General features: G+C 35.1%; 1 protein-coding gene across 1 annotated transcript in view; it reads right to left on the bottom strand.

The window, feature by feature from the left end:
- Positions 1 to 14,828, bottom strand: part of LOC149414980 (uncharacterized) — a 44,871-nt gene that overhangs the window by 27,531 nt on the left and 2,512 nt on the right. Inside the window, exons 2-4 of the mRNA XM_089642963.1 lie at positions 4,501 to 4,646; positions 4,200 to 4,405; positions 3,788 to 3,884 (exon numbers count right to left, since the gene is read on the bottom strand). Coding sequence (XP_089499089.1) covers positions 3,788 to 3,884; positions 4,200 to 4,405; positions 4,501 to 4,646 — 449 coding nt within the window. The remainder of the gene's footprint in view (positions 1 to 3,787; positions 3,885 to 4,199; positions 4,406 to 4,500; positions 4,647 to 14,828) is intronic.

Below are 14,828 nucleotides of genomic sequence, written 5' to 3'. Positions count from 1 at the left end.
AGAATACAAAAAACACATATGGAACTGGCTACAATCCTGTTAATATTTAATTTTTTATATTTCACTTTTTTGGAATAACTATGGAAAAACTACTGTTATAACTATGGAAAAATCGATTTTATATTTTAATTTTTAATGTTTCTCTGTGTAACCAACTCCACTGTATTGTTTTAGAATTATATAACTTTACAATTGAAAAAGTCCTCCACAACACAGGTGAACTCCTAGCGTGGAGGACAATATACTATACCATTGTTTAACAAATATATTAAAGCATAAATAAAAAATAAAAAAAAAAATAAAAAATCTGTTGATCAAAATAAAAAAGTCTAGCTATATTTTTAGACTTAAGAAAAGCGCTTGATACTGTAAATCACAATGTACTCATAAACAAAATTAATCAAATAGGTTTCAAAAAAGATGTACTAAAAATTCTCACTCACTGTATCAAAGTAGTGGTGAGTCCAAAAACGACAAACACGTTTGCACAACATGTTTGGAGTTAAAAAAATGCCCAAACTGTTATTTATAATCCGCACAAACAGTTTGTCCGTTTTGTCGACTCTTCTAACTTAGGTATATCAAGAAAGCACGAGTATGAATGAAAAAGAACTATTCCAAACGAATAACATTATCTTACTCTCTCGCACTAACGTCGTAATAATATGTAAGAGTGAGATAGGTCTGTTGCAGGCGAAAAATATTTGTAAAACGTCAACTGTTTGCCCAAACTGTTGAAAAAAAACGAGCCGTTTTTGAGGTAATTTGTGTGAATTAGTAATGGGTTAGTAGCGTAACTGTAAGTTACAGTCCATAACAATAAAAGTAATAAAACCCTGCTATCTATAGGGGCGAGATAGCTAGGCATCATTAAAATTAAGTTATATTCACAAAACCAAGAATTCGTCGTTCAGAAAATAAACAACTTTACACTATCAACACTCAGTATACGAGCCGTTTGGTGAGGTCTGTTCGTTTTTCTCGTTACTCTCGTTCTCGTTTTGTAATAATAAACAACCGAATGGAAAACAGCCCCTTATTTATGTGATTTCAATTTCAGCCAGTTTTAAAAATAACAGGATTGCCTTCTCACTCTTTGCCTGTAATAGGTGTTAAGTGTGAAACGTTAAGATAGTGTTTTTTCCTGGAAAAAACAGCTAAACAGGGTGCCTTACAGAAAACAGCCCTTACCTGTTAAGGATTGCCTTCTCGACAAATAACAGTTCGTTTTTGTTTTTTTAAAAAGAACAAAATGGCCCAGTGCCCACCACTATCTCAAAGACAGATTACAAAAAACCAAAAATAGGGAACTTTTAAAGCACAGAAACAGTTTTGTTGTTTGTTTTTGGGGTGTTATGCCGTGTTGCGCTAACTCCTTCTTTAGCCGACGTTTTGGACAGCGTTGCAGTGTCCATCATCAGGGCAGATCCGTTAGATCCGAAGATGTGTAAATTTTGGTTGTCGAGTTTGTGCTTATTTGTTTGTGGCTTGGGCCAAATATTAAGATCAAATATTTGGGTATATATATTGACACAAATTTAAACTGGCAACCACAAATTAATAACACCGTTTCTAAATTAAGATATCTGACGTACATATTTTATAGACTTAAGGAAGTACTCAATGTTGACAAATTGAAAATGATTTATTTTTCTCTAGTGCAATCCTCAATTATGTACGGTATATTAGGATAGGGTGGCGCACTAGATACATTTATAAAACCACTACAAATAGTACAAAATCATATTATCAAGGTTATATATAATAAAAAGAGGACATTTTCGACTCATCAATTGTACAAGGAATCTCAACTATTCAATCTCCGTAAACTATTTTTACTTCAAAGCCTGAAATATGTCTTGAAAAACCAAAATAAATTTCAAAAATATGAACCCAAAATCAACTTTAGAAGAAATATGTATTTTTTACCCCACAAACCAATACCAAACTAATGCAAACTCACAGTAGCTTAATTGGACCTCGCACTTTTAATCTACTACCAAAAAAATTCAAGTAACAACTAAACTAGCGCAATAACAAAAATAATTAAAGTTGTGGCTGTACAATGCAAATATTGAAGCATTATTCATTAAATTTTTACTTTTTTCTATTTTGTTTCTGTATAGTTATTATTATTTTATTTTGTGTTCTTTTAATTCATACATATTATCTTACAATCTTAATTTTTACTTTGATTTATTTTTAATATGCACCTCTTGCACAATCTTTTAGACTAACTTTAATTATAATCCTACCGTTTTTCTTTATTATGCTTACTGCTTTTATTTTATTTTTACTGTTATATATTTTTAGGTACACAAATCTAATGTATTAACTTATATTACCCACGAACAGGCTGCGCCTTAGTGGGTTCCCTTTCCTATTATTATAAAACTTGTAATGTGAAATATATAAAAAGGGAAAAAATAAAGGAAATAAAAAAAAAATGTGCTGTACTCCAGAGTTTGCAAGAGCAAATTAAGTCACTCACTCTCGAAGTCAAAAAACTCAAAACGACTCGAAGAGAATGTTGTCATCCATCGACATCGTACCGGAATTCCGCGCGACGACCTCGTTCCAGGTCACGCGGTAGGTCAATATACAACAACAATACCTCAAACGGCTACTGAAAATATCATGTAAAATTCGGTGACAAATCGTACTATCGCATTAAACCATGTATTTTTAATAGCAACAAGTCGGGAAAAGACAACGAAAAACCGCAGTAGGGACATGCGATTGACCTCAACATACATGTCCTCTCTTCATCCATGAACTCATGAAGCAACAAAAAATTTTGATCGATACCGGTGCTGACGTATCCGTCCCCAAGGCCAAGCAGGATCACGAAAAATACAGTCACCACGGAAACAAGCCCCACCACGCTATGCAGTGTTAATGGTAATACCATAAAAACATACGGTACAAGAACTATCGACTTCAATTTGGACTTCAGCGTGAAATGAAGTGGAAATTTACCGTCGCCGACGTATCAAGACCAATCTTAGGAGCAGACTTTCTACATCACTTTAACCTAAGCGTCAACCTGAAGAACGCAACATTAACGGACCAGTCCACTACAGATTGGAGGAATGAATTCTCAAGGACCCTCATCCGGCATCTCGACGTTATCTGCTAATCAGAAATACCGAGACATTTTAAAATAAATAACCTGCAGTGACACGACCCAACATGAAGACTCCAGATGTTCGTAAACATATTGTTACATATGTGATTGAAACAAGGGGATCGCCTGTAACAGATCAAGCCCGCAAGCTGGCACCGGATCTTTTGGAAGCGGCTAAAAAATTATTTAAATACATTATGGAGCATGGAATGTGTCGGCCGTCAAAGAGTAGTTGGGCCAGCCCATTTCACATGGTTAAAAAACAAAACGAAGAATGAGGCCCTTTTGGGGATTACAGGCGTTGGAACGCGACTACGATCCCAGAAAAATACCCTTTTGCACAGCTCCACGATTTTTCGCAAAAATTGACAAAAGCAAGAATATTCTCAACGGTAGACTTAATACGAGCCATAATAGAGCCGAGTATATAAAAAAACACGTTTCTAATTTTCGCTAATTTGATTAATCAAAACAAAATTCAGATTTTGTAAGTAGGAACTTAATGACTTACAAAGGTGCTTAATTATAAAACATACATTATTAATTATGAAATTGAAAAAAAAAATTAAATTAGTCTAGTATGTGTGCGTAAGTGTACCGCTATATTTGACTTCCGTGAACAGGAGTGGTTACAATGGTGACATGAATAAGGTTTTTCACCAGTATGAGTGCGTAAGTGAACCGTTAAATGCGATTTGCTTAAGCAGGATTGGTTACAATGGGGACATGGATAAGGTTTTTCGCCAGTATGGGTCAGAATGTGAATTTTTAAATGTCCCTTTTGAGAACACGAATAAGTGCAGTAGGAACATGAATAAGGTTTTTCGCCAGTATGTGTGCGTAAGTGTACCGTTAAATCTGACTTCCGTGAGCAATAGTAGTTACAATGGAAACATGAATAAGGTTTTTCACCAGTATGGGTGCGTAAATGCATTTTCAAACGATATTTGAGTGAGTAGGATAAGTTACAATGGGAACATAAAAAAGGTTTTTCGCCAGTATGGATACGCAAGTGTACCGTTAAAACTGACTTGCGTGAGCAGGAGTAGTTACAATGGGGACATGAATAAGGTTTTTCGCCAGTGTGGGTGCGTAAGTGCACTGTTAAATGTGATTTTCTTGAGCTGGAATAGTTACAATGGAGACATGAATGAGGTTTTTCGCCAGTGTGGGTGCGTAAGTGCACTGTTAAATGTGATTTTCTTGAGCTGGAATAGTTACAATGGAGACATGAATGAGGTTTTATTTCGGCATGTGTCTTCGGTACCACTATCACATCTGGAAAAGATGACAGATAAAACTCAATAAGTCGGTATCTACAATGAAACGATAAGATTATTAAAACTGATTCAGACGAAAAAAATCCATTTTACCTGCACTCTCGGTAATACTTTCAAATTGCTCTGAGCATTCCTTTTTAACATCTGGCAGGTCTATATCTATTTCCGTATAAGGGATACCCCCACCATCTTCTTCACTGGGTCCTGGTTTTTCCATGGGTACAGTCTCCACATTAATGCTACCTTAAACAGAACATCAACAAAATGTTAATATTTATTCATTTTCGGGAAATCGACAGTTTACATTTAATCAGTTTGTAAATAAGTATTATATAGTAAAATAAAACCAATTATGGATTTCCTCCTTGTGAATTTACCTCTACTGAGACAGCATCATATAGAATAAGTAAATTAAATTTGCGACAAAAGGAAAATGATTTAAAAAATTTATACAAAACAAAAGATTATATAAAACGAAAAATTTACAAAGCAATAAATTTATTGCCATGGAGAAAGGGTGTAGATATAAATCAAATTATAATAGAGATATAAACAATAGATACATAAATATTATTCACAAACCATCAGAGAAATATTCTTTTATGTACCTCTTGTATTTGGTAAGTTCGCAACTGAAAATATCAACCTTGGATAATACGCTATTGTAATTATTGCATAGTCTGTTCAGGCAAAAATTCTGCTTAGAGTTCGTTTTGCTTTGATCAACCTTGAACAAGACACAAGAGCGTTTTGAACGCGCAAGTACATTGAATGGAATCTTGTTTAGCAACTCTGGGCAATAATTATTATTGTTACCTACTTTGCACAGGAATATTGCATCCTTATGATGCCTCCGTACAATAAGTGAATCAATTTTAAAGTATGAAGCTGCCTCAGCATTATTATTAAATCTTACAAATGACTTGTAACAAAGTTATTTTAGGAATTTGTTTTGAATTGCTTCGATTTTCTTTATGTGGATTTTGTAAAATGGAGACCAATCAACTGATGCAAACTCCAAATGACTTCGTACATAGGCAAAGTAGCGTTGATTAATAATATCGATGCTATTAAAAAGTTTTGTGTTTCTTATGATGAAGCCTAACATTTTAGGAGCTTAATTTGTGATTTGATGTTTATGAAGGTTACATTGTAGTCTACTATCAAGGGTTATTCCGAGATCACGAATATTTGAGACTGTTGCAATGTTGTTGTTGTTTAAAGAATAATTAAATAATATTTTATTTTCATTTCTCGAAAAGACAATGTGATGACATTTTGAAACATTTCGATACAGTTGATTTTATTGGCAATATGTGGATATATTGTTTAAATCATGTTGTAAATTGACACAATCGTTAATATTTATATTGGCTTGTATAGCTTGGCATCATCAGCAAATAATTCAATTTCAATATATGTAGAGACATGAGCGCTATGTGTATGATTATTTGTAATTATTGTTAGATTGTTTTATATAGTTCAATCAAGATCCTGCTGATAAGATACTTGTAGTTTGCAGTAGTAGGCTCATTGGAATTCCCATCATACAAACATTAATAATCGGATAGGTTTATTATATTATATATTATTGTGCTCCTGGATTCCGAGCACTAATGAAAAAACGGATCACCAGCTTTCGAACACGACTAGCCACGAGCGAAAACGGTCTTGTGATGGCAGCACTGCACTTATGGCAGGGACCTATTTACAAGCGATGGAGCCAAATCCTGATGTCATAGATAAAAAAATATATAAGTATTTTTTTAAATATTTTTTCTTTTTTAAAAAACTTTAATCTCACTATGTTTTTTTGTATTATTATTATAATCTTTTGTTTTCGTTTATTGTGTATGTGTTATCTTACAATATTTTTTTTATATTTACTTTATATATATTCGATGTTTAATATGGAGCTCGTGGGATTGCACCACCCTCCCCGAGATCTGGAATTAAAATTAAAAAAAAAAAAAAAAAATTATTTCGATTTATATCTGAAATATGGATACGGCGTAAAGTTGTTGAAATTTTAATTTATCTATGTCTAATATCAACTGTACATTGAATTGGCTTAAACATGAAATACCGTGAAAAAGAAGGGACATTACAATTCAAATATTAAAAATGGAAAATATAATAAAATCACGTTTATTTATTTTGAATGAAAAAAACATACACTTAGTAAGACACCACTTTATTTTTGAATCAATAACGATAGCCAACCGGGTTTCGCTTGTCTCAAGCTTCATCAGGGCTAAATATCAACTGTTGATATTATATTATATTGAAGCTTGGGACAAGCGAAACCCGGTTGGCTATCGTTATTGATTAAAAAATAAAGTGGTGTCTTACTAAGTGTATGTTTTTTTCATTCAATATGTCACACCCCAAAGTATTTGCTTCCTTCGAAAATATTAATTTATTTTATTTATATAGGTTGGTTCTTTACCGTTTGTTTAAAGATTTTTTTTATTATTTATTGAGTAAGTTTATAAAATATTTGAATATAAACAAGATAATATTTCATTTTGTAACTTTAAATATTTTTACAATAAACATAACATTTCTTTTTAAATTCATTCATTCTTCAGACTTTCAGGCATTTCATCATACATCTTTAGTCCTTTGTACATTGGGCAGTTCTGTGATTTTGATTTCTTATGTGGAAATCAAATTCTATTTACATTTCTGGTTTCGTAATTATGAACATCTCTGTTAAAAACAATTTCAGCGTAAAAATGTTTTGGCATTTGGTTGTTGATGAAATTATGCACAAAATTAACATATTAAATAAGAGTGTCTTATTAAACAAACTTTTACAATTTTGAAAACGAAACATTCAATTAGCTTATTCCTTAAAAAACATTACAAAATTACATTTTATTTCGTTTTTAAGTACATTTGTAAAATGGTATTACATAATAAGTACCTAAGCGGTGTATGAACTATACCAGCATCAATAGAGCTTGCCTTTTAAAGGCAGCTTCACCGATGCTAAATATGTCGATATCCGAATTAATTCTGTTCAACAGCAAGACTGCTCTCCCCACCGGCATGACCATTGGCAAGTTGGTCCTGTAGGCCGGGAGATAAAACAGTCTATGCTGTCGGTGACGGAGATAACCATCAGGAACATAGAGACTAATACTCTCCATGATAGTCGGATTTTCAAACCATCCACGAATCAGTTTGAAGAAGTGTGATACAATATGCACATCTCTTCTGACCTGTAGATGGTTCATACCGAGCATGCCCAAGAGAAAGTCAGTAGGATAGAGCCACGGGTGTAGCCATACTCCCTCAGGTAGACGAATCTCAGAAATTTCTTCTGCACTCTCTCCAACATGAGGGAATACTTCACCTGATGTGGGCTCCAAACCACCGACCCACTCTCAAGCCTACTCCTAACCAACGCAATGTATAGCACTTGGAGAACCCGGGTGTCTCTAAAATTCATCGCAGTGCGTAGGACGAAGCCCAGCATTTTCAGTGAAGCACTACACGTCATTTCTATATGAGTATGAAATGTCAGCCTACTATCAAACATGATGCCAAGATCTTTCATAGTGGAGACACGTTTTAAACTTCGGGCATTCGTGGTATACCGGTAAAACCAAGTATGACGTGCCCGTGTGAAAGAAAGAATGAAACATTGAATTCGATCTGATTCCGTTTACTCCAGTCAACAATTATATTAATGTCCGATTGGAGTCGAATGCAGTCTTCTAAATTTTTAATTTCCAAGAATAGTTTTAGGTCATCAGCAAAAAGAAGTGACCTGGAATGCAGAATATTTTCTGTAATATCGTTAATAAAAATCAGGAAGAGGAGCGGTCATAAATTAGATCCCTTTGGAACGCCTGAGAGCACAAGGAATAATTTTGACAAGAATATTCCATGAGATACAAATTGCTTTCTTCCAGTAAAATAGCTGACAAAGAATATGAGAAACCGTAAAGAAAAACCTGTAGATGACAATTTATTTAATAATATGTCATGGTTTACGGTATCAAATGCCTTCGAGAAATCATTATATGAGCAATCTACTTGGTAGCCCTTATCTAAAGATTTGGAAATATAATCTGTGAGTACCAGTAGGTTAGTATCTGTTGATCGACCTTTTCTAAACCCATGCTGTTCCGATATTAAGAAAGGCTCTACTTGAAACAGCCCATGTTTATGAATTATCGATTCGAATAACTTAGCCGGGGCGGAAAGTATTGCCACTGGCCTGAAATTTTTGACAGATGTCTTTGATCCACTTTTGAAAATAGGACAAATTTTTGAGACTTTCCAGGAATCAGGAAATATACCAGAAATAAATTCAAAGCAGGAATTCTAGAGTTCATTGAAGCAGAGGTTCAGAGACACACACGAGAATTTAGTATTTTTCATTATACTAGCTGAAGAACCCAGCTTCGGCCAGGCTACACCCAGTTGTTGTTTTATTTTGAACGGTAAATTTAACGTTTTTTTTAAATTTTATAAATATTTTTAAAAAAAATTGGTGACGTTTGAAACTACCATACTAGGTTTCATGCCCGTATTATGGTAATCGTACAACGGAAAAGGAAATTGTTATGGTCAAAAAAATATATTGGACATCGAGTGTCAAAATCCTTAAGGGGCGAGAAAAAGGGATAGCGATAGATTTTAGAAACATCTTGTAGACAGTCGCCTTTAACTTGTTTAGAAGATCAGCTGGGGAAAATGTCATCAATCTAGGAATAATAGATATCAAAAGCACAAACACTTCTTTATTCAAATAGATGTAAATATGATAGATAGGTCCATAAATAAAAAACCTCTAATTCAATAAACCGAAACAATAATTTCATAATAAAAATAGAAGATTTATGAGTAGCAAGTAGGTACGTAGTATAAACCATTATTTTAAATGTCATTTTTATGCATCCAATAAGGAATTATACAATCTTCTTCAGGTAGGTACCATAGTATTGATTATTGTTTTGTTTGTTTTTTCCTAGGTTTGTCAACAGTAATTCATATCGAAGCATGGTTGATATTATCATTAATTACAGAAAAACACAACATTGATGACATAATGGATAATATGCTTGACATAATCGATAATTGATAGAATCTAACCTGAATACCATATTGAACTGCAAACGGAAAGTACAAAAAATAAACAGATATACAGGGTGTCCGGGGGTAAAGTGCAGTAACTTCGTGGGGGGATTCTACGTGATCGTAAAAAAGATAAATAACTTTTCCGAAATTCCAATTTTTTATTTTTCATACAAAAAGACATACCTGCTAAAAAGCCATAGTGTAGGTGCAAACTTACCCGATAAATTCGCAAGTGTGAACGTGGCAACGTTGCATATTTGTGAGTGGCGCGTATCCATGGAAACCGCATGTGAATTGTAAACAATAACAACACAGAGTTCGCCGTATGTTTTGATATTTTACCAAATTCAAAAAGAGAACTGCACTAAAATCACGTTACACTTTTTATTATAAAAAATATTAATAACTCATTGAACTAATTTCATCGCTTTTTACTAATAGGCCACTTGCATCATATTTTTTAATTTTTTTTTCCGGTTAAGGAAAATATTCTAAGACATTCTGTATTATTATTATTTTTTTAATCGTATTTTTGAAACCCTGGGGATTTTTTGAAAATTTCAATCCGAAAAATCAGACCTTTTTTTATAAACCGGAAAGACGGGACATAATTTTATAGGTGAGAAAAAACAATGATTACATAGCGGAAAATCATTTTTTAAAAAAAAGAACGTTTTCCACACGAATGACACAGCAGAATAACGAGGCATACCAAAAATATTACATCTCATAAATATTTTTTTCCTTGATCCATCTTATTGATCATAAATCATTATAATGTACAACGTCTATATTAATAAATCCAATGTAGTATACTTGTACTTGTAAATTATAATAATAATAAGAATATTATAAAATTTGATTTTGATAAAATCAGCACCATAACTATTATACCTCTAAAACACGTACCGACATCTAAATTGTACGGGGTTCTCTTCACATCTGTCAAAAATTCAAACCAAATGAAAAGTTCGCAGAGAACAAACAATAAATCTAGCGAACGAATTCAAAAATTCTTAGATAAATTAAATTTTCAAAGTTGTTTACTCCGCCCGTCAAATTTTGTGACACATTACATTCAAAGCACGATTTACTAATAGCGGAGGGTGCAGGAGGGGGTGCGGGGGACAGTTTACCAGCTGACCGACTGAATTCGGGTGCCGGGGGTAGCGGGGATTAGTTACCGGGGGGGCGCGGGATGTAGATTTGGCAACGACGAAAAAAATAATGCCGTCTAGGCACGTAGGAGAAATTTTTCGTTATTAGTACATCTAAAAGTTGGAATTTCAGAAAAAGTTATTTTTCTTTTTTACTCCTACGATCACGTAGAATCACCTCCCGAAGTTACTGCACTTTACCACCGGACACCCTGTATATAAACTTTGAACGGTCGAGTTGAAACAGGACTCCGCTACGTTCTTGTGAGGAGAGAAGTTTTGGAGTACAGAAGGTGCAATTATCTACTTTGATGATAAAATATGACGCGGCAACATTTGATGAATTAAGAACTGTTTGCGGGCATAATCAGTTAAATGTTTTCTTGGTTCATCAGTTGCGTGTAAAGAAATATTTCGAAGGTAAAATCTATATCGCACTTGAAGTGAAATAACACAAAACTGCGCTATATAAAAGTTATGTTATTATATAATTATTAAAATTATGGACGATAAGAGGGGAAGTAAAGAACAAGCAGCTGTTCTGATTATTTGCGTCGGAAACACTTCTGTGATATGCAATGCAACTTACTAGTTGGCTGAACACTCTCGGCATACTGCAAACATTTCTTCTTCACATCCGGGAGGAGGATTTCAACATCCTTATAGGCCATTTCACCTGAGCCTTCTTCCTGTGACCAGAGGCGGATTTGCAGTCTTGGCCGCCCTAGGCCCCAGACCATGTAGCCGCCCCTTTCTCAGTACCATATGATGGGACCAGGAGTATCCAAACGTTCCTAGGGTCAAAACCGTTTTAATTTTCCTGCCATTATCATTCATGGTTCATGGGGTGAGATTTGTCCAGGTCTTGGCGGCGGATACGTCTGCCCACCTGCTGCGTGGCGGGCCGGATCGAGAGAGACTGGGTGAGGGAGGCCTTTTGACCTTTCCAGCCAGACTATATTGACCCATCGCCTTGCACCGCAGTTGGAGCAATTTATTCATACGTATGTCACTCCTGGACACACTAATCCCCAGATTCCTACCCACCCACCCCTCATACATTATCATTCATGGTTCATGGGGTGAGATTTGTCCAGGTCTTGGCGGGGGATACGTCTGCCCACCTGCTGCGTGGCGGGCCGGATCGAGAGAGACTGGGTGAGGGAAGCCTTTTGACCTTAACAGCCGGACTATATTAACCCATCGCCTTGCACCGCAGTTGGAGGGATGTATTCATACGTATGTCACTCCTGGACACACTAATCCCCAGATTCCTACCCACCCCTCATACATTTTCCTTTTCAGAACTTACTATCCTTCCCTTCCTTAAAAAGACCCTCCACACAGCATCACCTAAGATGACATAAGTCGTGAGGGAAAATATTTTCCTCAAAGCCTCCTGTGTGGAATTAATGTAAAAAAATACGCTTGCTAAATTCGCTAGTTCAATTACTGTATAATTGTCGATTGTCGCCGGCCGGATTGATGACATTGGCGGGCCGTTGTTTGGAGACCCCTGATATAGACTATAGACTACATAATGAATTTACTTTATTGACAACTTTTATAGAAATCGATTCAGAAATTTAGTTAACTATAATAGCTGCTAGTTTGTAATACTTTCTAAGGTTTCAAGGATTTGAATAAAACATTTAAAACAGTTTTAGGTTTAATTTATTTAACTAGTTTCAGGTTTATTCTCATACAATAATATATAAGTGTTTCACGCTATAATGCATAACAATACCTAAGGCGGTTCACTAGCACACTAGCGCAACTGAATGACGGTAGGGATTGGTTGGAAATACGCGAGCGACGGAGCATGATAGGTGTGGCGAGGGCGGCTGCGGGGCGCGCTGTGTGCTGTGTGTGAACACGCTCTTTCATATCGCTATTTCGTACGTACAATATTTAGGAAGTCATTTCTTGTTTTCATCTGTGACTTTTTTGTCACGATTGGCCGCCCCTAATATCTGGCCGCCCTAGGCCCGGGCCTACATAGGCCTAAGGGCAAATCCGCCTCTGCCTGTGACCATGATTCAGTTTTGATGGAAACACTCTTTGGGTTGGAATCCATGGCACTGCCGTGATAGCGTCCTGTCGTATGATGATAATTATTCTCAGCTAAAAATAAGAAAGGAATGTAACGAAACCTCTCTCAAATACTCTAGTGCAAGGCTGCCCAACCCCAGGCCCGCGGGCCACATTGTGGCCCGTGAACGAATTATAAGCGGCCCGCGTGAACCATTTTCAAAATATCCGCCAATTTGAAAATTACTTGAATCGAAATTTTTTTCGTATCATTGCATCATCCACCAGGAGGCTTTGTGTGCTAAGGACATACAGTTGAATGATATAATGGAGCCAGTAGTACCTACACTGCATAAATTACACACATTCAAAAGCTCTTCACAGACGTCAATTCAGAGTTTTATTTGAAGAAGAAATCAGCGAATTTGGAGAGTTACAACTGTATTGCGCTGTGCGATGGCTTTCAAGGGGCAACATGTTAAAACATTTCTTCAGCTTGAGAGAGCAGGTGTTGGAATTTTTAAGAAAAAGGGGCGTTACCTTTGGAAAGTGATTTACTCAAGAATAAGTACAGGTTTATTGATCTTGCATTTCTTGTTGACATCACCAATTATCTCAATATTTTAAATTCAAATTACAAGGCACTTCTGATAATATTTAGCCAACGAAAATATTGACCTTTTTCCCATACAAGATTTGAAAGAGAAGCTCAATATTGCCACCATAAACGAAAAAGTACGAAGCTAAAATTACAAGCTTATTACAGTCGTTTGAAGGCAGATTCCAGGACTTTGAAAGTACAAAACCAAATGAACATTATTTTTTTTAATCCTTTCACAATCAGTTTGACTGAAATAATTAGTTATCCTGCCAATATCCAGTTGGAACTCACTGAACTGCAAAATCACTCTGTACCTTTTTGCAGAAAAAATATTTTCAAAGTCACAAACTTCTTCAAAAGAATTTTGAGATTTCTGGAAATTGGTGCCAAAGGAAGACTGGCGTTTCAATTTTTAAGTAGTTTTGGATCGACGTATGTTTGTGAAAAGTTTTTTTCTAATCTTAATTTTGTAACAAATAAATACCGCACATCTCTAACTGAGCAAGATACCTATGTCTGATTTGTTGCTACTGTCAACATCTAAACTGACTCCTAACATAGGAGAATTATTAAAACAAAAGAAATGTCAGAAATCACATTCATTGTACCAATTACTTGGATTTAGATTAGTTACATAAAATGTTGTTTCGTTACGTGGCAGTAGATGCTATTATTTTATTATTTCAATAAACGACAATAAAATTTCAATATGTTTATTTGTTTGTTGCATTAAACAAGACATTAAAAACCTTAGGTAACAAAAATAGGAACCGTCAGTAGTCAGTGGCCCGCCAATGACTTTTAAATCGTCAATTTTGCCCAACTGTTAAAAAGGTTGGGCAGCCTTGCTCTAGTGTTATATTGAGAATGCTGTTTAAATTGATCTAACAGGTGTCAAGCGATATATTCTTACAATGAACCAGCACCAATTTCAGAGTTTAAGTGTTACTTAGTTAGTATAAATAGAACCTCTCTACATACAGGGTAAAGCATGACGGTCAAGACGTTGACCAAACGTCATCAAAAACGTAAAAGCAGTTCAATTTCAATTATTGTGTAGTTCGTACAATATTACTTTAGAGAGACGGAACAATAATTACAAACGAGAAGGAAGCAAAGTAGACTCTGTGACACATTAGTCTGACTTGTCTGAATCCTGACGTTTCCGTTTGTAGAGATGATCGATATTCCTGTACCAGCTCCCGGCTACATTTATGTCACTGGAATCGTTGATATTTTTTTGTGGAACTGGTTCATTCTTGCATTATTTATCGAAAATTAAAAAGTCACTAGTCTCTTGAAACTTACCCACGGTTTCTTTTATTTCGTTTTGAAGAACGGGTTACTAAATTAACGTTCCGCATAAGTATCTGGTAATCAGAGCCGCAGTAACATCTCATTTCAGATATCAACCATCTTCGTATTCAACTTCGAATTAATATGTAATTTTAAATCGGAAAAAATTATTCGATCCAATCTTTTTGATTAATAAAATTAGAACAGTAGGTAGATGAAATAAAGATATTCTCTAGAAATGG

This window comes from Hesperophylax consimilis, chromosome 19, assembly GCF_061612785.1.
Source record: "Hesperophylax consimilis isolate HC1 chromosome 19, BYU_Hcon_1.0, whole genome shotgun sequence".
NCBI classification, from domain to species: domain Eukaryota; kingdom Metazoa; phylum Arthropoda; class Insecta; order Trichoptera; family Limnephilidae; genus Hesperophylax; species Hesperophylax consimilis.
Note: the sequence above shows the minus strand (reverse complement) of the source record. Positions and strands in the feature narration are given on the sequence as shown.